The sequence below is a fragment of the Octopus bimaculoides genome, chromosome 28 (assembly GCF_046866305.1).
Source record: "Octopus bimaculoides isolate indiv1 chromosome 28, ASM4686630v1, whole genome shotgun sequence".
Classification (NCBI taxonomy): domain Eukaryota; kingdom Metazoa; phylum Mollusca; class Cephalopoda; order Octopoda; family Octopodidae; genus Octopus; species Octopus bimaculoides.
In genome coordinates this window covers 19,529,672-19,554,282 of record NC_142955.1, presented here as the reverse complement: position 1 = coordinate 19,554,282, position 24,611 = coordinate 19,529,672, and the positions used below count along the sequence as shown (strand labels likewise).

The following is a 24,611-nucleotide window of genomic DNA, read 5'->3' as shown; positions in this document are numbered from 1 at the left end:
TGTCACATAAGAGGCACCCGTGCCAGTGGCACATAAAAAGCACTTTACAGAGGTAATGGCAAATGACCAAGTCCTTTGGCAATGTGCCGCACTTGAGAGAAAAAAAAACCATGAAGCCAAGTGAAATTAGTTGTGGCAGATACTGGTGTCACGCAAATGTCACCTATGCTGGTGGCACATAAAAGCACCCATTACATTCTTGGAGTGGTTGGCATTAGGAAGGGCATCCAGCTGTAGAAACCATGCCAAATCAGACTGGGGTCTGGCGCAGCCCCTCAGTTTATCAGCCCTGGTTACACCATCCAACCCATGCCAGCATGAACAACGAATGTTAAATGATGATGATGATGATGATGTTTTATATTTCAATATTGATACAGTTACATTTCTGCATGAAGAGATACATGCGTAGTTAAGTGACTTTTTTGAGAGAATGATTTACCACAGACATCACAGTGATATGGCTTCTCCCCTGTATGAACACGTTTGTGTGTTGTCAGTTCCCCACTCTGAGAAAAAGATGAACCACAGACATCACAGTTGTATGGTTTCTCTCCTGTATGAACGCGGATGTGTCGAGTTAATTCACCACTTTGTGAGAACGGTTTACCACAGATATCGCAATGGTATGGATTCTCTCCCGTATGAATACGTTTGTGTTTAGTCAAGACACTATTTTCAGAGAATGATTTACCACAGATATTACATTCGTATGGCCTCTCCCCTGTATGAATTCGTATGTGTCTTGTTAAATCGCTGCCCCTCGAGAATGATTTACCACAGATATCACACTGGTATATTTTCTCTTCTGCATGAAAATATTTATGTATAGTTAATTCACTACTTCCATAGAATGATTTACCACAGATATCACAATGAAATGGCTTCTCTCCTGTATGAATGCGTTTGTGCTTAGTTAATTCACCACTTTGAGAGAACGACTTATCGCAGACATCGCAGTGGTATGGTTTCTCCCCTGTATGAATGCGTTTGTGAGTAGTTAGGTTGCTACTGCCCGAGCAGGACTTACCACAGATATCACAGTGATATGGTTTCTCTCCTGTATGAATACGCTTATGAGTGGTTAGGTTACCTTTACGAGAGAATGATTTACCACAGATGTCACAACGATATGGTTTTTCTCCTGTATGAATGCGGTTGTGAATAGTCAATTCACCACTCTGAGAGAAGGATTTACTACAGATGTCACAGCAATAGGGTCTTTCCCCTGTATGAATCCGTTTATGAGTGGTGAGGTTACCTTTTTGAGAGAAAGACACACCACACACATCGCAGTGAAATGGCTTCTCTCCTGTATGAATACGTTTGTGTTTAGTTAAATCACCATTTTCAGTGAATGATTTGCCACAGATATCACAGTGATGGGACTTCTCTCCTGTAGGAATGTGTTTGTGTTTTGTTAAGTCACTACTTCCAGAGAACGACTTACCACGGACATCGCCATATGATGACTTTCCAATCACTTTTGGCATCTCTTCAGGATAAAAATCAATTAAGTTTCTCATATAATCCAAAGAGGATATTTTCTTCCTTATTTTCCTTTTACTGTATATTCCTGACAAATATTTCTACTGCGATATTTCCAGCAACCATAATCTTTGTCGATATTTGAAGATACTGTGAAATTCTTTGCAAAATCATCCAAGTTTAATTAAAAAGGAAAACAAGTTTGCAGACATTCCAGACAACGAAGAAAAGAATTGATGTTATTCAACTTATTTCAACGTAATTCTTCGGAATTATTCAAATCTGTTCTGTGCCACATTTTCTTTTAGTCTTTTAAAAGATGATAAATATTGACGATGCATCTGATGAAGAGTTAATCAATGCCAATCTCATCCAATATTCTGAAACAAAATAAAGAAACAACAATATAGAGGAGACAGATTTGAAATGCAAAGATATAAAAACAATGGATATATTTTTTTTTCACTGAATTTCTTGGGATAAACTATTGATATAAATATTACCTCGAACAGTTGAACGTTTTATAACATAAATATATTGAAGTTCATATTGTGTTGAGTCAAAAGTTTTGTAATATTTTGGCAACTTATTTGTTTTATTCATTTAGTTACAAAACAGCCAACCATTCAAAGTGGAGGCCATCATGCTGTACCATCTGAAGCCACATTTCAGCTATACAAGAAATTCCATCAGAGAATCAAATACATTGTCTTCGACATGGCAGTGCTACAGAGGGGCATTGTACGTTTGAGACAAGCTCTTCAGGCATGGAAGTGCCAACAGCCAAACTTGCCCAAGATGCTTGCATGCAGACAAAACATTTTTCGAAATTTAAATTTTTTTAGTCTAAATTTTTGGCTTAAATCCCAGCAATGGATCGTTAAATGTTTATGGGGAGAAAGATGTTGTTAAACATCAATACACATGAGAGTGACAAACAAACGAGGAGAGTATCAGGTGGTCGTGAGATATGCTAAAAATGACAGCTAAATAGCTCTCAAATCACACTAAAAAATTTGTTTTCTTGTGTGTGGAATACAAATTTGCTAAGATTTTCTGAAAATTTCAAACAAATAAAAAAAAAGATATGAGAAGGTTATATATATGGTGCTTAAAGCAAAATTTCGCTGAAAATCTCACTTATGAAGGCGATCTATTACAGACTTTCACCTGGATTTCTTTTGTTTCAAGATAAATTTACAGAAGGGCCACTGCGAAATTTCGAAGATGCATGAAGCAGGGAAATACCGAAACGAAATTAAAAAAATATTGTTTATTATAACATACTTTCATTTTAAAACAAATTTATTAGAAGAGAAAAGTAAAAAAGAAACATTTTGGTGACTCTAAAGAATTTAATTAAAAACAGCATTAATTATTAGATGTAATGAGTCCACAGAAATTAAACCACTGCAATACCATCTCTGTCGTAAACACAGATATTTTATTTCGTTTCGGTATTTCAAGTAAGTGAAGAAGATTTTATATATTCCCCAATTTCTTTAAAATTACGTCTTAATTATTTTCTCCAAAACAGAAATGGATGTTAAAAACCATTTCATCGAAATCTTCGGAAATGTTTCTCACAAAATTTCATCAAAAAACATGAGCAGTCTGCATTGCAAGAAGCTTTCGTCCCAACCACATGATTCCGGGTTCAATTCCGTTGCGTGACACATTGGGATGTCTTCTACTGTAAGCTTTAGCTGACCAAAACCTTGTGAGTGGATCTTGTAATCGGAAACTGAAAGAAGCCCATCGTATATATATATATGTGTGTGTGTGTGTGTGTGTGTGTGTGTGTCGCTTCTATTTATCCTATCATCGCTTCTTGATAAACGGTATTGGTTTGTTTACGTCTGTGAGATAGCAGTTCGGCCAAAAACCGGCAGAACGAGTACCAGATTCAAAACCCTCCAATGCGGTGGCCTCAGTATGGCTGTAGTCCACAGATTAAAACAAATAAACAATGAAAAGCAGGTAAGAAAGATATGAAGACGTAAAGTCAATGGGACCCTAAAGTGTAGATATACTTAAAGAACGTTAATGTTAACGGTTACCTTATAATTGTTGTTTAAGAACTGTTGTAGCTTCTTTGGACGGAGTCACGGGTGGAAGGGCGGGATTGGTAATTTGGTTGAGGGAGGAGGAGGATCAGTGCAGTCTGTGAAGGATGTAAGATGAGAAGATGGATGGAATCGGCTTAAAACGGTGGAAGAAACAGAAGTGGATCGTTGAAGAGATATCCAGGAATACGAATACGCATTCGGCAGAGAATGAATTGCTGCGTTTTCATTGGTTAATTTTGGTCAGGTGATGATGAAGACGTTCGGCTGTTATGCAAGTGGAAATGGTGGGAGGGGGGGAGAGGAGGAACCGAGACGTCTGTGATACCGTTCAGATAAAAAAGTACAGCGGCTAACACTACTGCTGCTACTACATGGTGGTAGTGGTAGTGGTAGTAGTAGTAGTAGCAGCAGCAGCAGCAATAGTAGTAGTGGTGGTGGTGGTGGTTGTAGTAATAGTAGTAGTAGTAACACTAGCAGTAGCACCGTTGCTGGTGTGTTGACCTCCCCATAATCTAGCAGTTCAGCAAAGGGAACTGACGTCAAACTTTAAAATAATAGATATTGGAATCAATTCATTCAGCTAATGATTCTTCGAGGTGGTGCCCCAGCGTGGCCACAGTCTAATTAATAAAATAAGTAACACAGTCAACGAATAAAAATATGCGAGTTGACGGCATAGAATTCCTGTACAGACAACAAGGATTTTTTTTTTTCTTTACCGATTGAGGTTTGCCAATTCCTTAGAGCAGTGGTTCCCGAACATTTTCGGGCAGCCGTCCCCTTGACACCCAGGCATCATTCCTTGCGTCCCCATCCTAAGCATAGACCTCTTTCTGGGGCAAATTCAAAGCAACTGTATTTCACAAATAAAACTTAACCTAATAAACCCATTATTTTGTTGTTTTTACATGAATTGCTACCCCATTATCGCCCCGACTTTTCTTCAACGCCCCCTTGGAACTTTCCACCGCCCCCAGGGCAGCAATGCCGCCCACTTTGGGAACCACTGTCTCAGAGCAACGAAGATCAGAGACTTGAGGTGTTCCAGATAGCGAGACAGTGTGTTAGAAAGAACCGAGGCATTGCGTGAGAGAGAAGTGCGTACGTAAAGATAATGGTGTGGGTGTCGGTACCACGTGAAAAGCATCCAGTTACACTCTGTGGAGTGGTTGTCTTCAGGAAGGACATCCGGCCGTAGAAACCATGTCAAAACAGACAATGGAGCCTGGAGTGGCTCCTGGCCTTGCCAGTTCCTGTCAAACCATCCAACCCATGCCAGCATGGAAAACAGACGTTAAATGATGATGATGATGGTGATGAAGATGTAGTGGCTTTTCCCACGCATGCGATCTTCATGAGAAAACGGTTTTATTTGGAAACAAAACATCAGCAACTGGGGAAAGATGTCTTCAAAAGTACCCAGTGTGGTAAGGAGCTTGCTTACCAACCACATGGTTCCGGGTTCAGTCCCACTGCGTGGCACCTTGGGCGAGTGTCTTCTACTATAGCCTGGGGCCATCCAAAGCCTTGTCAGTGGATTTGGTAGACAGAAACTGAAAGAAGCCCGTCGTATATATGTATATGTATATATGTATGTGTGTGTCTGTGTTTGTACCCTCAACATCGCTTGACAACCGATGCTGGTGTGTTTACGTCCCCGTAACTTAGCGGTTCGGCATAAATGACCGATAGAATAAGTACTAGACTTACAAAGAATAAGTCCTGGGGTCGATTTGCTCGACTAAAGGCGGTGCTCCAGCATGGCCGCAGTCAAATGACTGAAACAAGTAAAAGAGTAAAAGAGTAAAAGAGTAAATTCGGGAGATGAGGAGGGAAGACGGTTGCATCGGTTCCAGTACTCAACTCGTACTTATTTTATCGACCCCCGAAAGGATGAAAAGCAAACTCGGAATTCGAACTCAGAACGTAAAAGACGGACGGAATGCCGCTAAGCGTTTTGTCCGGCGTCCTTAACCGGATTCTGACCTTCTCGCTTTCAATTACGCAATGGAAACTTTTCCTAGCGGGGACATGAACTTCCGAACACCGCCCACAATCCATTGTCTATTGGTTTCCAATACTACTTCCTGTTGTTAGACCACCACTACTACTGCTAATAGTACATTAGCTCGTGTTTATCGTAGCAGACTAGTTTCTGTAACCACATGTGAAGCTAGAAACAGAATGACTATCCATTATTCATCCATATATATCTATATAGACTCCCATAGTTGATATGGTGTGATGGGAAAAAGGAAAAGGCAGCATTGTCTTCCGATTCCCCTAGAGTGACCTCCCTTGTCTGCCACGGGCACCGACTCCTTGACTGCTGCGGAACAAAGGAGTGTTTGCTTTGTCTTTCAACTAAATTACATCCTACGGAAATATTTCTTCCCTAATCTGCCGATCAATCGATTAATTTTATAACATTATAAATTATTTATTATCTGTTTAATGTAACAAATCATTTAATCGTTATAAATTTCTTTCCTATTATATGCAAAATTAAATTCACCATTATCAGCGACATTCTCTTGCCAAAGTGCTCGACCTTTTAGTTTTCCGCAATCATCGTCATTGTTCTTGTTTAAATAACATCAGTGATGTGTATAATTAATTTAAATTAATTACAACCGTTTCCGAAGTTCTTCATTTACGTCTATGAATTAACACCATTCGGACAGGTTATTATCTGGTAAGTAATCTTAATACATTTAAAACAAGGGTTTTAAATGGTGGAGGTGATGGTGGGAGAGAGGTTGGCATTTTTTTTTTATTATTCTCCATTTTCCGGTCAATTTTTGCATGTTTTTTTTTTTTTTTTGTTATTGAATTATCATAGGCGTCCCAGTCATGACCGCCCCGCTTTTGTGTGTATGTATAACCTGGACTTCGAGAAGAAAAATGTTCGGGATGTGATTTGATGGCTATTTAATAGTTCTTTCGGTTATTCTCTTCGGAATAGAATCGGAAATTTATCTAGTGTACCCAAAACCACGATTTCTTCGGAACTGTATGTTTAAGCATCGTAGCTTACACATCTAAGAAAGGGGGGGGGGAATCGCCCCCACCCCTGCACCTTTTCGATTTACCTTCAGCTTTGAGGGGTTTTTCGTAATTTTTTCTTCTTATATTAAACGTATTTTCGAAGAATATTTATTGACCGCAGGTGTTTAATATATAAATGCGACAAAAAGTTATTTTTTCAGAATTCTTCCCCTGTATGTATATGAGTGTGCATATATATATATATATATATATATATATCGCATTCTCAGATACTTAGAATGCAAATCAGAAGAAATTAGTTTTTGCCATCCTTGGTTATTTCCGGTGCTATTCTGTTAGGATGCCCTGCAAGTGTTTATGAAAATGTATTAAATTATATTTTAGGGCTTTTAATTTCTATTATCTGCATCAGGCGCGAGGAATATTATCGATGGCACCACCCATGTAGTATGTTTCTAATTAGTCAAGTTAATTTAATTAATATCTTGTGCAGTAATTATCTCATGTTCAGGTGAACGTTAATGTTTGTGACGAAGAGAGGGTGACCTCCATGTGTTCAGGGTCGAAGTTCCGTCGTTTTATCACAAGATTAACATCGTCAATTAATTTGCTCCTGTTTTTACAGGACAGGATGAGAAATGACTTTTGATCCCCAACAAAAATAAACCAGTGAAGTTTTTCTGACACTTTTTCACTTTTCATTCGATCAGCAAATCTTGACTTGGGTACCTTTTCATCATTATTTGTTCAAGTTAAACATAGCAGCTAATCTCTTTTAAATCATATTCGACCTTTTTATAAAAAGAAGGACTCTGTGAACAATAACAGTCCTTGATAGCAAAACAGGAGGGCAGAATAATCAGAGCTAAACTGACTTTTATTATACGTGGGTTTGACGAGGGCCATCATAGGGTCCTCTCTCTCTCTCCACACACACACACATATGTACAAGGGGTTGCTGAAAAGTTCCTGGCTTTAGGTAAAAGAAAATACAAGAGGATCAGTTAATTGTGATTTTGTTCAACGTATTCCCCTCCCCGAATTTGAACTCAGAATGTAAAGACAGACGAAAGGCCAGCGATTTCAGGGAAGAGTGTAATTGATAAGACTGCAAAAAACGTGTTACCGATGAAATAAAGGAATCCTAACTTCCTGATTCATGTCTTCCTCTCACATTTAACCCTTTCGTTGCCATATTTCTATTGGAATACACTCTCTTTGACTTAATTAATTTTAGAAATAATGAAGAATTTAATAAAATACCTGTCATTTTCAAAACTAACATGAAATTTTTATGGAAGTTTTTAATTTAAATCACTTTAAAATTAAGAAATTGTGTAATAAAACTAGGGGCATTGTTTCAGGCAAGTTGGTATCAAAAGGGTTGTGTTTTTCATACTATGTAATAACCCTACTACAATTACTTGGACTCTACCAAATCACATAACAGGGAGTTTAATGTTTTGGTGCACACCTCTTGCACACGCACACACACACATATATATTTTCATTCTGGCTCCAGCCTTAAACTGTCATGTGCGGGTGACACGTAAAAGCACCCACTACACTCTCTGAGTGGTTGGCGTTAGGAAGGGCATCCAGCTGTAGAAACTCTGCCAAATCAGACTGGAGCCTGGTGTTGCCATCCGGTTTCACCAGTCCTCAGTCAAATCGTCCAACCCATGCTAGCATGGAAAGCGGACGTTAAACGATGATGATGATGATGATGATGATGATTTTTGCTTTCTTTGCAGTTATGCCAGACGATTGCTCCATTACAACTTGAAGTACAACTCAGTGAAAACTTTTCTACTGGTGAACAGAAAATACATCTACGCTGCATATTTCCCACGCTTGTGAACAGACGTCTGTCTCATATCAAAGACAAGGAACTGAATTTTTATAGATTATATTTGCAAGACATTTCTTAGCTCTTAAGAAAGAATACTTCAAGAATATTGGTATGGAGGACATTAATCACTTTGACAATTCTGAGACAATTGTCTTTAATGATATAGAGACAGTTACACTGACAGATAGAGATGAGAAACCTTTATATAGCGAAACATTTACCAATCAAAGATCTTTATATGAAGATCTTCCTCGATATTCTTGTGAGATTTGTAGGAAAACTTTCACTTCTCAATTAGATATCTTCATGCACAAAGAAATACACAATAAGGAAAAAACATTCCGCTGTGAAATATGCGGAAAATATTTTGTGTCTACCAGTGTGTTGACAAAGCATAAATTAATCCACACTGGCGAAAAACCATTCCACTGCGACATCTGTGGAAAATCGTTCACTCAGAATTCTAACTTAGTCGTTCATCAAAGAATACACACCGGAGAAAAACCGTACGAGTGCGACTTGTGTGGAAAATCTTTCGTGAACAAATCTCATCTTGTAACCCATATACGTAGCCACACTGGAGAAAAACCTTTCCATTGTGAAATATGCGGCAAAGCGTTCAGCACTAACTTCCTCTTGAAGACGCACAGACAAATCCACACGGGACAGAAACTTTTCCACTGTGAAATCTGTGGAAACTCTTTCACTCAAAATTCACACCTTGTCATCCACATACGGAGTCATACAGGAGAAAAGCCCTATCATTGTGAAATATGTGAGAAATCGTTTTTAACAAACAGCCATTTAAAAAGACACAAACGAATCCACAGTCGAGGAAAACCATTTAACAGTGAAACATGAGGCATTCTTATGCTGCGAATCTGAACTCGAAACCCCAACCTTCGTAGGTAGATTGGTGGTTGTTTGTCGGAAATAATTGACTTTGAAGTTCCATCTCATATATCTAGAAGTGTGTTCTCATTGAAGAAAAATCTTTTCTCTAATACAATGATTCTTAACCATTTTTTTGTTTTTTTAGCACCAACCCGCCCCCACCTCTTTTAAGTAGTTGTTAATCCCTGCCCCCATCTCAGTGGTGAGTGAGATATCATGACTAAACTAACTTAACCCATTAGGATTTAATCCAGTTATATCCAGCCCAAATATTTTCCTTATTTTATGCTCAAATCAGCCTAATTTGGCCTCTCACGCCTACCCTACATTGTCATTCTAAAAATAAAGTATTATATCATCAAAATCTCGAAGCTACAAGATAAAGCATAACTAATTTAAAACAATTAATTCAAACAATGTGAATGGATAAGTTTTACATCTGACAGAAAAATCTGAATCATAAAGGATTAACATGGATGATCCCTTATAGATTTCACTCCAAAAATGAATTACATAAGCTTTAAACAGTGAAATGACAATAAAAAATTAATGAAGACAAAAACTGTAAATTTACTTTACACATTGCATGTTATATAACATTAAAATTTAATTATTTCAAAAAATATAACATTAAAAATCAATTTTTCTTGTTCAAACATGTCTTTATCCATAATATATATTTATCTGTCGTTTTATTTTTTAATATTGTTTTTGTATTTCGTTTGCAAGATTCTTTATGTGAATTCATATATTGAAGCATATTTTGTTGTGTCTGGGGAGAGTCATTCTGTGTTAATGCCTTATTAATTAACACACTCACTGGTTTGATTTCCATTCGTTTACTTATTTATTTAATTTTTTTGTTTTTACAAATTTTCATTGCTTCTTGCAACCTCTTCAATAGTTGTTGACTCTGTCCGTTATAGGAGCTGCGTTCTTTTTCTAAAGAGGCAGATTTTTTGTGACTGAATGCTCTTCCTGTCACCAATCCTCACTTGTTTCCAAGCAAGGTAATATTTCCTTCCATGGCATGTTTTTGCAGAATATTGGAAATGAGTGACACCACTTACATGACAATGATACTCATTTATAATAGCAATGTTCCACCTTCGAATGAGAGCATGTATCTCTGTCCTGTAAAATTCTGTTGACTGTTCTTTGAGCCACTTCTTCACTACCTCCACACTCACCAGATTTAGCGCCTTCAGACTATCATCTCTTCGGTGCCACGAAAGAGGGTTTGAGAGGCAAACATTATTTCAGTGACAAGGAAGTGAAAACTGTAGTGAAGCAGTGGCTCAAAGAACAGTCAACAGAATTTTACGGGGCAGGGATACATGCTCTCATTCGAAGGTGGAACATTGCTATTGAGAGAAACGGTGACTATGTTGAGAAGTAGGGATGTGATCCACAGAGGACCAGCTTCATTTTGGTGCATGATACATGTTCCTGTGTTGGTAATTATACCTGTCCTAAACAAAATGGTATTTCTTTTTAACTCACCCTCGTATATATCTTTTAAATTCGTTTATGGGAAACGTTTTGAATCTGCAAATGAATCTCTTATTCCATCATGCCAGCCAGAGTCTAATGATGCTGACTGGTGGGAACCAGTTTTTGGAGGTTGCATCAAGTTGTACTGATATAATGTAAGATAAAAATAATAATAATTGTAACAATAATCCTTGGATGGTATTTATATGTATTTAATGCATCGCTACATGCATTTCAATGAATCACATGTCTTCTTAAGATCAGAGTCCGTATTCCTGGGATGATTACAGTATGGTCCGTAGTATCCATGGACATCGAAGAGACCAGCATGGAAAGCAGACGTTAAATGATGATGATGATTCTACACTCAGGAATTCTTATGATTAGGCAAAAAATATTTCTTAAATTATTTTTAAACCCCTCTAGAAATTAAATCCTAAGAGTTCCACTCTTTATCGAATTTTTTTTTTTAAATCAAAGTTTAAAACATGGACAGTCCGAATGTTGTGCTTAAATCCTAGCAATGGACCACCCTTGGACGCATCATTATTCCATTAAATGTGTTTATGGGAAGATCAATACACATCAGTGACAAAGAAACGTGGAAGATATCATGTGGTCGTGAAATGTACTAAAAATAACAGCTGAATCGTCCTTAAATCAAACTTTTTGTTTTTTTTGCATAATCGTGTGAATTCCCGTGTGTAGAAGACAAATTAGTAAGGCGGCGAGCTGGCAGAGTGGTTAGCGCGCCGGGCGAAATGCTTAGCAGTATTTCGTCTGCCGCTATGTTCTGAGTTCAAATTTCGCCGAGATCGACTTAGCCTTTCATCCTTTCGGGGATCGATTAAATAAGTACCAGTTACGCACTGGAGTCGATGTAATCGACTTAATTCCTTTGTCTGTCCTTGTTTGTCCCCTCTGTGTTTAGCCCCTCGTGGGCAATAAAAAGATAAGAAACGTTAGCACGCCGGGTGAAATGCTTAGCGATATTTCGTCTGAGTTTACGTTCTGAGTTCAAATTTCGCCGAGGTCGACGTTGTCTTTCATCCTTTCGGGGTCGATAAATTAAGTACCAGCTGCGTACTGAGGTCGCTCTAATCGACTGGTCCCCTCCCCCAAAATTTCGGGCCTTGTGCCTAGAGCGGAAAAGAAGGCAAATTAGTAAAACTTTTCTAAAAAAAAAAAGGGGGTTATATGGAGTGCTGAAACCAGAATTCCGTCCAAAAGCGATGCTATTAAAGTAAAATTTTTCAATAGATAAACAACTTATTTAATGACTTTTATGCCTTCATATGAATGATCGTTCCATTTCTTCGAGATACCCCAGAAATGGGGATGTTCTGTTCTTGTTGTTGTTTTCAGTATTAGTCCCGCAGACTAATTAATTCTTTAAAGCACTAATTAAATCATTTTAACCCATAAAGCACTGAGATTTGCACTTAGATAGCATGGACTGCTGAGCACATTTTATGAAAATGAGACTATCATGCACACATAAAAAAAAATAGTTAAAATATCTTCTTAGTGTATAATGGTAGCAAGTTTTACATCATCTGAAAAGTTATTAGTTGAACTATTATTCCTCTTGTATTCTGGTGAGTATCGAAGCGTTTGAGTGACATTAGACCCCAACAGACGGCCAGAAATTAAATGCATCGGCTTGTGCCTCATGGCCACGATCGTGACCCGTCGCGCTTTAGGTGGGAATCGAAACCGCGATCCTATGACCGCTGCCCTAACCACTGGGCCATTGCGCCTCCACATACGTAGACATACACATACTGTAAATACATGATTCCTTCTTGAAGCCAGTTCGATGATTTGAGGGTGATTTCTCTGCTAATGCTAGCAGTTGAGTATCTACGCAGACTCCTTTATATGTTCGTAATAAAGATATTGTCGTGTGATGGCTTTGTTTTATTTACTATGGATTAGATATATTAAAACAGGGGTTCCCATCCAGGGTCCGTATGACCCTTAGGGATCCACGTAAGATTTTGTTAAAATTTATTGGTTATACTTTTACAATACACAAAATATTTGAATGATTTTTGAATACACTTCCTAATAATATTTAATAATAAAAAATATAATAGGATTTTTAAAACACTGAATGGTTATAAGGGTCCAGTAGAGTAAAATAGGGGTCAAAGGGGTACACAAGTAAGAAAAATATTTTGGGAACCAAGAAGCAAATTAATATAATCAAAGTCGTTTCCGAATGTATTAAACTACATCAGGGACTTTTAGCGAACGACACCGGTGTCACTATCACGAAGGGAATAATCTTCAATGACACCGTCTACTGGTTTTATTGTTAATTAGTCGAGTTAATTAAATGTTTTGTAATTATCTCGTGTTAAGACGAACGTTAATATTTGTGGCTGGGATAGGAGAAGCTCCCTGTGGCCCAAGATCGGTGATTTCCATCAGCTTCGTGAGGACGGGAAATGACTTTTAATCACCAACAAATCAATCAATGAACACTTTTTACCTTTCATCTGTGTTTATTTTTCCAGATGATTTTCAGCTCTTAAGTACGCATTTATTGGATTAATTTCCTCTAAGCTTTCCTCTTATCTCCAGCAACCAACCTCTTTTCGTCTGCCCAACAGACACATGTGTCTATCCGTCTAAATATATATAGAGGCCACTATGTGGACTGCCAATGTGCTAGAAGAAGATCACATGTCATGTGTCTACGAAGACCGGATAATTCTCAAAGTTGAATTTAGCGAAGTAACAAAAACGTAAAGCGGGCAATTCTAGTGAAAATTACATATTAATGTGCTGGTTACCTGGTATTAAATTGATATTAATTAATATCGTCTATATACATACATAGATGTATATATGTAGCCTAGGATTCCATAAGTCGGGAAAAAGATGCACATGTAACCAGTCTATAATTGTATACCTCGTATCTATCTATCTATCTGTCTAATCTCTGTCTATCTATCTATCTATGGGAGAATTTACGAAAAAACAACAGACGAGGACAGGTGGTGTAAACAACAAAAGGATGTATTAGTTTAACGCTCGGATCCATTCGCTTTCTCTTTACACACCACACAGAAAGATGTAGATGAATGCCAATTTCGCCAGACTGTCCACTACTATCGGTTAAAGACACCATCCATTTTTTTTTTCTTTGTCTACATAAGATCCAATAACCGTTTCTCCATTTCTTCTCGTGGAAGTCGAAGTTTTTTTTTCTTTTACAGCAGTCTGTCACGTTGAGACTGTCCATTGTGTACAAAGTACGTTCTAATGATGACTAGAGAATATAGCTGCATCATATTTTCGACATTAAAGCTTCGCTGAGATAACCGTGACTTTAAACCGAATGATTATTGGTTATTGATTAAAGAATTCCTCGATTAATATGGAGGAGATTATACAATTAGACTCTTCAAACACAACTGCTTTTAGCGATGTTGATGCAGTTACGCTGACTGACGGAGATGAGGAGTCTGTGCATGGGGAGATATTTGCTGATGACCAATCACTAAAGGGATATATTATTGAATATAGATGCGGGATTTGTAGGAAAATTTTCCCTTCAGAACAGGAAGTCTTCAAACACAAAGAGACACATTCTGGAGAAAAACCCTGTCGCTGTGAAATATGTGGGAAATATTTTCCTAATATGAATTGCTTGAAAAAACACATAAAAAGACATACAACAGAAAAACCATTTGCCTGTGAGTTGTGTGGCAAAACCTTTGCTTTTGACAGTTATTTAACAACACACAAAAGGACCCACGCCAGAGAACGAGCCTTTCGTTGTGATATATGCGGGAAATGTTTCCGCACTAAGAAATATCTAAGAATACACACAAGGAGAATACACATTGGGGAAAAAGCGATTGCGTGTGAAATATGCGGTAAATCTTTTGCTTCGAACGGTGAATTAGCAAGACATGTCAGAATCCACACTGGAGAGAAACCGTTTACTTGTGAAATATGCAAGAAATCTTTTACACAGAATACTCATCTAGCAATTCATAGAACAATCCACAGTGGAGGGAAACAGTTCAGTTGTAAAACATGTGGTAAAACTTTTACCAGGAAAAGTAACTTGGTCAGACACAAAATCATACACACTGCGGAAAATCCGTTTTGCTGTGAAATTTGTGGGAAAGCGTTTTGTGCCGACTCTATTCTTGTCATCCACAAACGTTCACACACTGGAGAGAAACCGTTTAACTGTGAAATTTGTGGGAAATCTTTTGTGTGTAACAGAAATTTAACCAATCACCAGAGAACGCACACCGAACAGAAAACATTCCACTGCGAAACGTGCGGAAAATCTTTTGCCAGTAACAATCAGTTGAGAAATCACAAAATAGTTCATACTGCAGAAAAAAGCTTTTACTGCGAAACGTGTGGTAAGTCGTACTTTCGAAATTCTGACCTTGAAGTTCATAAACGTAGTCACACAGGCGAGAAACCGTATCATTGTGAACTGTGCGGAAAATCGTTTCCTGGTTCTTCTAATCTCTCGCGTCACAAGAGAACACACAGCAAGGACCGACGGTACCACTGCATAACATGTGGGAAGTCTTGTAATTCTAACAGTGATTTAACAAAACACAACCGAATACACACCGGAGAAAGGCCGTACCATTGCGAAGAGTGTGGCAAATCATTCTCTAACAGTTCTAATTTTTTGGTTCACAAACGGGGCCATACGAGAACCAGACGACATTGTTGTGTGACTTGTGGGAAATGTTTTATTTCTAGCAACAGTTTAAAACAGCACAAAAGAACTCACACAGGAGAACGTCCATATCATTGTGAAATATGTGGGAAATCCTATTCCGATAGCTCTTATATTGCACGACACAGGCGCAAACACTACGAGCAAACAGCCTCCGTGTGAAATATGGGCAGTGCTTTGTCAGGTGGTAAGAAGCTTGCTTCCCAACCACATGGTTCTGGGTTCAGTCCCACTGTGTGGCACCTTGGGCAAGTGTCTTCTGCTATAGCCTTGGGCCAATCAAAGCCTTGAGTGGATTTGGTAGACGGAAACTATATAACTTTGTTATATTTAAAATTAATTGAAAGAAACAGAGCATCTCAAAATAAATACAGTAACGAAAGGGTTAATATTCATTTTATTTATTCATTTCCAATTATTAATGTTTAATAATTGAATGCTGTGAGTTAAAATCACTGTTTTGTTCAACATTTTTCTATTTATTAGCGAAGTCACATATAAAATAATTTTTTGTTTTAATCTTGGAATTAAATGGTTTTGATTTACTGTCAAGTGACTTCTGGCCAACCTTGTACATGCAAGGTGGCATCAAAAGTTCCTGGACTTGTTCTGTGGCACACCAACAGATGGCAGCACATGGCTGCATGCACAGTGAGAGCTAGCAGGGACCTTCATGAAGCAGTGTGCCAAGGGACATCGCTGTGTTTACTTTGCAACTTGTGAAATTTGTGCTTTTATGATCATGGAACGAAGAACCAATGTGAAATTTTGTGTTAAACTTGGGAAGTCTGCTACAAAGACATTGAGCATACTTTGACAAATTTGCAGAGACGAGGCGATGTCTTGAAGTGACATGGGAGCTTCAAAAGTGGAAGAACATCTCTGGAAGACCTTCCACAAGCATCACCCCTGGAAATGTGGTATTGTGCATTGAGAATTCATTGCCCCCCAGGGCCAGACCATCAATTGAGGGTTGTTTTGTGATATTTTGAAGCATTTGGGGCAGGACATTCAACAAAAGTGTCTGGATCTGTAGAGCACGAGGAATTAGATTCTTCAAGACAACACACAATGTCGCCAAACTCTCTTCAGTTTCTCATCAGAAACAACATGGTATCGCTTCTGCACCTGCCCTATTTGCCAGATTTAGCACCAAGCTGAAAATGCAGTTCAAAGGTCGCTGTTTTAACAAACGTTGTCGAGATTCAGAGCAAACAAGAGAAGGTATTTGACTTGTTAATGGAAAATGGCTTCCAAGCTGGATTACAAAAGTGGCAAGAAATGCTGGAACCAGTATACTGCTGTGCAAGGTGACTATTTCAAAGGAGATGAAGTTAAAACTTATTTGCCTGAGTTATGCATTGTATAAAAAGCCATTTGCACCAAAATATATATATATATATATATATATATATATATATATAAGGTGTAACAAGGTTTTAAAGTTAGAGCCTTGTGCCTATAGTAGAAAGGATTATTATTATTATTATTATTATTATTAAGGTGGTGAGCTGGTGGAATCATTAGTGTGCCAGGTAAAATGCTTAGCGGCGTTTCATCTGTCTTTATGTTCTGAGTTCAAATTCTGCCGAGGTCGACTTTGCCTTTCATCCTATTGGGGTTGATAAAGTAAGTACCAGTGAGATACTAGGGATCGATGTAAATGACTAGTCCCCTCCGCCAAAATTTCAGGCCTTGTGCCTTTAGTAGAAAGGATTATTTAGTCAGGAAGCTGGCAGAACCAGGCGAAATTCTTAGCAACATTTCATGTCTTTACATGTCTTTCATCCTTTTAGGGTCAATAAAACACTAGGGTTGATGTAATTGACTGGCCGCCTCCCACAATATTTCAAGTCTTGTGCCTTTAGTAGAAAGGGTTATTAACACTTAATGACCGGCCAAAGCATGATGACCAATAATCATGTGAAACCACAGGTTTTCTATCAGAGTGTCCCTCTCCTGAAAGAATGCTGTGAAAATAGCCACGAGTTCCTCACTCCCAGCAATTTTCTGCAAACTCTAACACCAACCAAGAGTATTTCTGCATCCTGCATACACACCCACACCACCATTGTGGTTCGGCAAAAGAGACTGATAGAATAAGTCCTGGGATCAACTGAAATAAATACAAGAATGTTTTCTGAAAAAATATTGAGCAATTCTTCTGTTTCATTTTAAATTGTTTTTATTCTAACTTGGACATAAAAACAAACCATCCATAAGTGGATTTGTAAATCCCCATGTGGTCACACAAGCATGTGTGTTAGTGTATGCATATATACACACACACACGTTTGTGTTTGTGAATATATGTGTGTATAAGTGTGTGGCACATTCATAGAAATTTACAACGGCGTTCCCTGCTGTACATAATGAGGCGTCCATCAGTGCTGGAACATGGGTAGCGACAGAGCAGGAAGGGCAGGCCGTAGAAGGGACAGTCTGGGCTGTTACCATTGGTTACCAGAGGCTTTGTCTGCAACAGGGGCCTTTTGTGAAGGGAGTTTGTAATGGATGAGTCAATCCACAGCTGAGGACGTCTTTGTGCGTATGTGCGCACATTTGTGCATGTGCAAGCATCCACTGTGTGTGTGTTTGTGTGTGCATGCACATGCAACAAAGAACAGGGGAGAGGGGGGAAAAAGTGTGTGAGAAGAGACAAGGTGGATGATCAGGAATGGTCTTGATGAGATGATGAACGGAGAATTCTGAACAATATGTCTGTCTGTCTGTCCAATGGATTATTATTCTCTGTGGATGAGTACAAACAGTCCAAGACAGACCAATATAGCATACTGCAAAGAAAGAAAAGAAAAGAAAAACAAACAAATGAGAGATTGTGTCACAGCAGTCAAAAATGTATTCTAGGGGTGGGGCTGGAAAGTTCCTGGCTTTAAGAGAAGTTAAATACTCTGCTTGAAGGGTCTTCTACTCATGCACAGCATATTGCCAAATGTCTCGGTGACTAATATCGCCTTCAAATTTTGTGGCAGGTGTAAGTTGATTACATTGACCCCAGTGCTCAACTGGTATTTATTTTATCGACCCCAATAGGATGAGAGGCAAAGTCAACCATAGCAGGATTTGATCCCAAAACATGAAGACAGATGAAATGCTGGTAAACCAAGTGCACCAACAATTCCACCACCTCATCCCCTTAGATGATGATAAGAGAAGTAGTAGGGGAGGGGGGCATGCACTGTAACACTTTTGCCACCCCCCACTTAGGTGACAACCCTCCAACCCATGGGTCTGTTTTGACCAGTCGTTGGTATTAAGAAGGGCATCCAGCCATAGAAACCCTGCCATAACAGACAGTTGGGGTATGGACAGCTCCATGTCAAAGCGTCCAGCACATGCGTTACTTGATGATGATGATGATATTGCTGGTGAAGGTTTTACGAGGTCGGAGTGCAAATCCTACCTCAGCCTCTTTTAGGAGTCTGTTGTAACACACAGAGGAAATGCTGGGTCCCCACACAGCCTTTTGTGTCAGGCTCCTGGAACTTCATTCGAAAGAGAGACGTTTGGGCATTGTTGTGCTTCATCATAGGTGTAAACAGGTGCAGTCCACCTAGTCGTAAATGGGTGCCACGAGGTAAGTACAGTCCACCCAACTGTAGACAGGTACCACATAGTAGGTACAGAAAATGCTTCCTCCCCCACCACTTCTTTGTTAAATAAATTAACCAAACTCGTTATACTTACTTTTAATTTAGGATAATCATTCATTAATATTGTTACGATTCCAACATAGGGCACAAACCTGTCAACAGAGAGAATATAAGGTCAGGCAGAGATATACTTTACATATATAAAGGGCCATATCAAACTATTTTAAATATTATTATTATTATTATTATTGAGTGAGAGAGTAGTGCTGAGTGAAGCCAGAGGAGTGCTGAGTGACGCCAGAGGAGAGCTGAGTGAAGCTAGAGGAATGGTGAGCGAAGCTAGAGAAAACTTGAATGAAGCTAAAAGAGTTGAGCAAAGCGAGAGGAGAATTGAGTGAGGCTGGAGGAGAGTTGAGTACAGCGAGAGAATAGGTGTGCAGAGTGGAGACAGAGATGACCAACATGAGTGAAAGTTGAGGCATATGAGACTAAGAAAACATGAGTGATTCTAGGACTGTTGAGTGAAGCTAGAGGAGTGCTGAGTGGCAACGAAAACTCACCCTCGTGCTCGTCCCACAACGTCTTTCTTTTTTAACCAGAGCTGTCCAGGGGCGTATAACCCTCTGTCATCCACAGAATTGTTATCTCCCTTGGTTAGGAATTTTACGCTGCCGTCTACCCTAAGAAAAAAAACGAACAAAAACAAAGGAAATGATTATGTTTTAAATTTATCTTTTACTCGTTTCAGTCCTTGGACTGAGACCATGCTGGGGCACCACCTTGAAGGATTTAGTCCAGTAAATCGACCCCAGTATTTATTCAGTCAGTCTCTTTTTGCCAAACAGGTAAGTGATAGGGACATATACAAAATACAAACTAAGACTGGTTTTGAAACTGTATTGAGGACAAATACAACAAACACACACCTACATGCATATTTATACCTGTGTGTGTGTGTTTGTAGAAATATATATATATATATATATATATATAGCCGTATGCGTGGTAAGAAGCTTGCTTCCCAACCACATGGTTCTGCGTTCAGCCCCACTGCATGACACCTTAGGCAAGTGACTTCTACTAAAGCCTTGTGAGTGGATTTGGTAGATGGAAACTGAAAGAAGCCCATCATATATATATGTATGTGTGTTGGTGTTTGTCCCCACACTGTTGCTTCACAGCCGATGTTGGTGTGTTTATGTCTATGTAACTTAGCAGGTCATCAAAAGACACATAGAATAAGTACTAGGCTTACAAAGATTAAGTCCTCGTGTTGATTTGTTCGACTAAAGGCGGTGCTCCAGCATGGCCACAGTCAAATGACAAACAAGTAAAAAGAAAAACAGAATATATATATGTGTGCATACATGTAGGGTGGCCCAAAAGTAGGTTTTACAGTTATTCAACTGTCTCTTTCGCATTCATAAATTAACAGTTTAGAGCTTAATTATATAAAAAACATGAAACCATTATTCTATGCATGGGGAACCAGTCAGGTAGCACTGGCAATGACCCATGCATGGTGCTTATTGCGTGCCACCAGCACGGGAGCCAGTCAGGTGGCATTGGCATCGGCCAGAACAATTTCCATTTGATTTGATTTGATTTTGAGTGGAGAAATGTTGAGTGAAGCCTTTCTTTACCTTGTGGAGACACTTTTTTTTTTTTCTTTAAATGATATATAGACGACCATTTTGATCTAATACTGCTCCTGTTGCATATACCAAAACAAATATATATTGGTGTGCTCAACAGCTCAGTCTAACAGGCTGTAAGCAGGATCCACCAGTGTCTGTAATACACCTTGTGACAAGGAGTGGGAGGGGGATTCCCCTCACCAATACCTGTAATACGGCATGTCCCAAACAGAAGTTTGTAAACTTACTTTTCATGTACTTTTAAGACTCTGTGTACGATCGGAATGTCTCGGCCCTCGACTTTGAACACGACAATGTCTCCAACACGAATCGGTTCCTCTTGGTAATTGGTGAGAAAGAGCAAGTCTCCTCTGTAGAAGGCTGGCTCCATACTGCCACTGGAAGGGAGAAGAAGGGTAGAAGGTGGAGGATTAATGAGAGGAGTATGATGGGGGGGAGAGAGAAAGAGGAGTATAGGGTGAGAGTGTGAGTGACAAGTGTCAGGGTAGGAGATGAGTGTGAGGGAGACAGGTGCAAGAATGGGGAGAAGGGTGCGAGAAGAGGGGGAGAGGAGTGCAGTTTGAGAAGAAAGAAAACAAATAATGAATGATGACAATGTGTTACATTCAGTCCTGGAAGATTTACTACCACTACTACTACTACCACCACCACCACTACCAAATGAGTTTGACCTGTTGATGCAGAGTGACTGGAGGAACAAGTGCTCCTGTGTTCTATTTGGACTGTGTGTGTGTGTGTGCGTGAGAAAATATTTTTGTATGTGAGTGTGTGAATATATTTGTACTTGTGGGTGTGTGTGTCTGTATGTGTGAATGTATATGGGTGTATACATACAATATTTATATACTGGGGCAGGAGAAACAATTCCATTTGCCTATCTAAGTTGACTAAACTTTCTTCTCTAAGGCCATTCCAGCCAGAGAAAGTTACCTAAAGCAGACTATCGTTCTATCCAGGAAGATCAATTCACCACATCACCAACTCACCTGAGAACGACAACAATAGGGCTTTCGCTGCTAGTGACCACCATCAAACCTTTCCAAATCATCAGGGCCGACGACACAATCATAGCAAAGTTTAACACTTGATAATAAAGCTGAAAGTAGAAAATAATTTCGTTTTTAGTTGTTAGAAATAATCGTGCCAGTGGCACGTAAAAAGCACTCACTACACTTTGCTGAGTGGTTGGCGTTAGGAAGGGCATCCAGCTGCAGAAACCTTGCCAAATAAGATTGGAGCCTGGTGCAGCCTCCTGGCTTGCCAGTCCCCAGTCAAATCATCCAACTCATGCCAGCATGGGAAGTTAAACGGCAATGGTGATGATGATGTAAATTATCATCATTTAACGTCCGCTTTTCATGCTGGCATGGGTTGGACGATTTGACTGGGAACCGGCGAACCAGATGGCTACACCAGGCTCCAATCTGATCTGGCAGAGGTTCTACAGCTGGATGCCCTTCCTAACGCCAACCACTCCGAGAGTGTAGTGGGTGCTTTTTACGTGCCACCGGCACGAGGGCCAGTCTGGTGTGTGTGTCTATATATATATATATATATATATATAAGAAGAGAATGTAAAACTTACATTCCAAAGGATATACCATAAACAATTAAAAATTGTTCGTGAATATATCAATGGTCAGGCATGCTATCAAATAAATATATAAAGAGAGTGTGTTTATAACTATGATTAAATCATAATTACTACAGACAGGGTTACAAAAACCATCACATGCTCAGAAATAGCAGTCAAAACCACCATAATTACTCCTATTTTTCTGTCCACAATAATGCTGTGGAGAGAAAAATAAGTGATTATGATGGTTTTTATAGCAGCTTTGACTGCTATTTCTAAGCATGTAAGGGCTTTTGTAACCCTCTCCGTTATATATATATATATATATATATATATATATATATACACACACACACACGTTTTGTATGCATACAAATATATGTATACACATATATGTATGCGACATGCGTGTATATATATATATATATATATGTGTGTGTGTATCTACGATAACATATGGTCCAATGGAGTCTCAACGTGGCCGGTTGACATGCGAGAAACAGGTGCTAAATACCCTTCAAACAACGCAGTTATTTAAGATAAGAAAAAGCTACACTGTGTGGATAATTTGGTGTGAATGGACACCTGTAAATGTCGGGATAGTCACGGCCGGAATACAATACCGCCGAACAGAAGTCTCTCTCTGCAGGAGTGGATCATTACTGAGAGCAACAATAAATACATCTGCGTGGTGAAGGGGTTGACATGGTAGAAAGAGCAGGCAACAACTCCCTCAAATCGATAGAAGTCAGTCGCTGGGAGAAACAAATCTCTTATGTGGTAATTTCACGTGCTAAAAATAACAGACAAATCCTTACAGAACTCAAATGGACAAAAGCACAGGTTTCTTAAAGTGTTCATTTCACAACCTATATACATGTATATATATTCATTAGAAATGCAGAGACGCCTATAATAGGACATCTACTCGCTAGAAATAGCAGCATGTATACATGTATATATATATATATATATATGTGTGGGGGATATCTACAGATTAGTGTCCGTGGAATTTTGTATTTTCCTATTTCTCTTTAAATGTTTTTAAATGACATTTTCAAGGGTGTAGATTACGATTCTGGTGATGAAATTTAGAAATAAAACACTGGTTCGTGTGAGTTTGGGGTTAGTTCCGGTCGTTCTTCCTCCGTCCCAAGTTCTTTCCCAATTTGCAACTACTTCCGTAAATTCTAGCATTTCTCACTTTTTTTTTTGTTCCTAATATGTTTGATGCTTCGTAAACCAATATTTCGTAATCTACATCTACGAAACCATATTTTTGGGGGGGAAGATAACGTTTAAACATATACATAAGGAGAATCATGAAGAAACAAAAATTCGGGAAAGATGAGAATTGTCGCAAAAAAACATTTTAAAAAAACATTAAAAAAAACATTTTATATCACCACAATCGTAATTAATATCCTCAAAAATGTATCGCTGTAAAATTTCTTTATAAAACGTGGATTATTCAGCAAAGTACAGCGATTATTCTGAAAATTATGGGGCGCTAAAGTACAGTTATGCCTCTACATATTTGTCTATGAGAACAAACAGAGAATACAGAGGCGATGGTCACAGCTGGAACACGTTTGATCACAGAGAAGGTCTGTTCCGTTGTGGTTATCCTTGGTAGAAAAAAGGGGTTTAGGGCCGCATGTTTAGACCAGAGAAAAGCTGTGGGTTTTACCTGTCGTTTGTTCATCCGTCTGACATCGTCGAGGAAATCCATGTCTAAGAAACCCATCATTGGTTGTTCGCACTCGAGTGAGTGAAGTGCTGAGGTGAGTGACGGTGGGAGTAGAGGCTGAAAAGACAGCGGTTGCTTCCGACTCGAGGCGTCAGAGTGAAGGAGGTGGAAGTGGTAGTGGGAGTGAGAGTGGAAGGTACCGTAGAGGGGAAACTAGTCCCGGTTTTCACGTTCGTTCGGCGAGATCTCGTCGTTGAAACGCTACGTCAGCTTTCGAGTGTGTATTTATATAGGAGGGAGGGGAGGAGGTGTGTGTGCGCGCGTATGAGAGAGTGTGAGTGATTACGAAAGAAAGAGAGAGAGAGTGAGAGAACGAAAGGACGAAGAGAGAGGGATAAGGAAAAGGGAAAAAAGAAAAAGTATATGACAGGGAGGGGAAAGGGAGAGGAAGGATGAATAGGGGAGAAGGAGGAACGAAAGTATTTGAGAAATAGGGGAGAATGAAAGTATTCAAGAGAGAGGAGGGGGGAGAGTATATGAA

General features: G+C 39.0%; 3 protein-coding genes across 3 annotated transcripts; 1 reads left to right on the top strand and 2 right to left on the bottom strand.

The window, feature by feature from the left end:
• Nucleotides 1-310: 310 nt before the first annotated feature.
• Nucleotides 311-3,806, bottom strand: LOC106872266 (uncharacterized). The gene is made up of 2 exons (XM_052977395.2): nt 3,549-3,806; nt 311-1,868 (listed from the first exon to the last, which is right to left on the bottom strand). Exon 2 carries the CDS (start codon nt 1,524-1,526, stop codon nt 381-383), a length of 1,146 nt encoding a protein of 381 aa, XP_052833355.1. The 5' UTR covers nt 1,527-1,868; nt 3,549-3,806; the 3' UTR covers nt 311-380.
• A 1,792-nt stretch (nt 3,807-5,598) lies between these two features.
• LOC106872270 (uncharacterized) lies at nt 5,599-9,968 on the top strand. The gene is made up of 2 exons (XM_014919195.3): nt 5,599-6,252; nt 8,321-9,968. Exon 2 carries the CDS (start codon nt 8,530-8,532, stop codon nt 9,277-9,279), a length of 750 nt encoding a protein of 249 aa, XP_014774681.1. The 5' UTR covers nt 5,599-6,252; nt 8,321-8,529; the 3' UTR covers nt 9,280-9,968.
• Nucleotides 9,969-17,699: 7,731 nt separating this feature from the next.
• LOC106872278 (signal peptidase complex catalytic subunit SEC11A) lies at nt 17,700-24,153 on the bottom strand. Its single transcript, XM_014919203.3, has 6 exons — nt 24,071-24,153; nt 21,791-21,900; nt 21,032-21,181; nt 19,707-19,826; nt 19,241-19,298; nt 17,700-18,327 (listed from the first exon to the last, which is right to left on the bottom strand). The coding sequence occupies exons 1-6, from the start codon at nt 24,128-24,130 to the stop codon at nt 18,277-18,279; spliced, it is 549 nt and encodes a 182-aa protein (XP_014774689.1). The 5' UTR covers nt 24,131-24,153; the 3' UTR covers nt 17,700-18,276.
• Between the last annotated feature and the right edge of the window lie 458 nt (nt 24,154-24,611).

Excerpts from the sequence above, each read along its gene's own strand:
- LOC106872266 (XM_052977395.2), bottom strand. The coding sequence starts at position 1,526 with ATGAGAAACTTAATTGATTTTTATCCTGAAGAGATGCCAAAAGTGATT.
- LOC106872270 (XM_014919195.3), top strand. The coding sequence starts at position 8,530 with ATGGAGGACATTAATCACTTTGACAATTCTGAGACAATTGTCTTTAAT.
- LOC106872278 (XM_014919203.3), bottom strand. The coding sequence starts at position 24,130 with ATGATGGGTTTCTTAGACATGGATTTCCTCGACGATGTCAGACGGATG. Across the intron at positions 21,901-24,070 it reads GACGGATGAACAAACGACAG|CTTTATTATCAAGTGTTAAA; the intron begins GTAAAACCCACA and ends TTCTACTTTCAG. Across the intron at positions 18,328-19,240 it reads ATGATTATCCTAAATTAAAA|TATGCTATATTGGTCTGTCT; the intron begins GTAAGTATAACG and ends CTTTCTTTGCAG.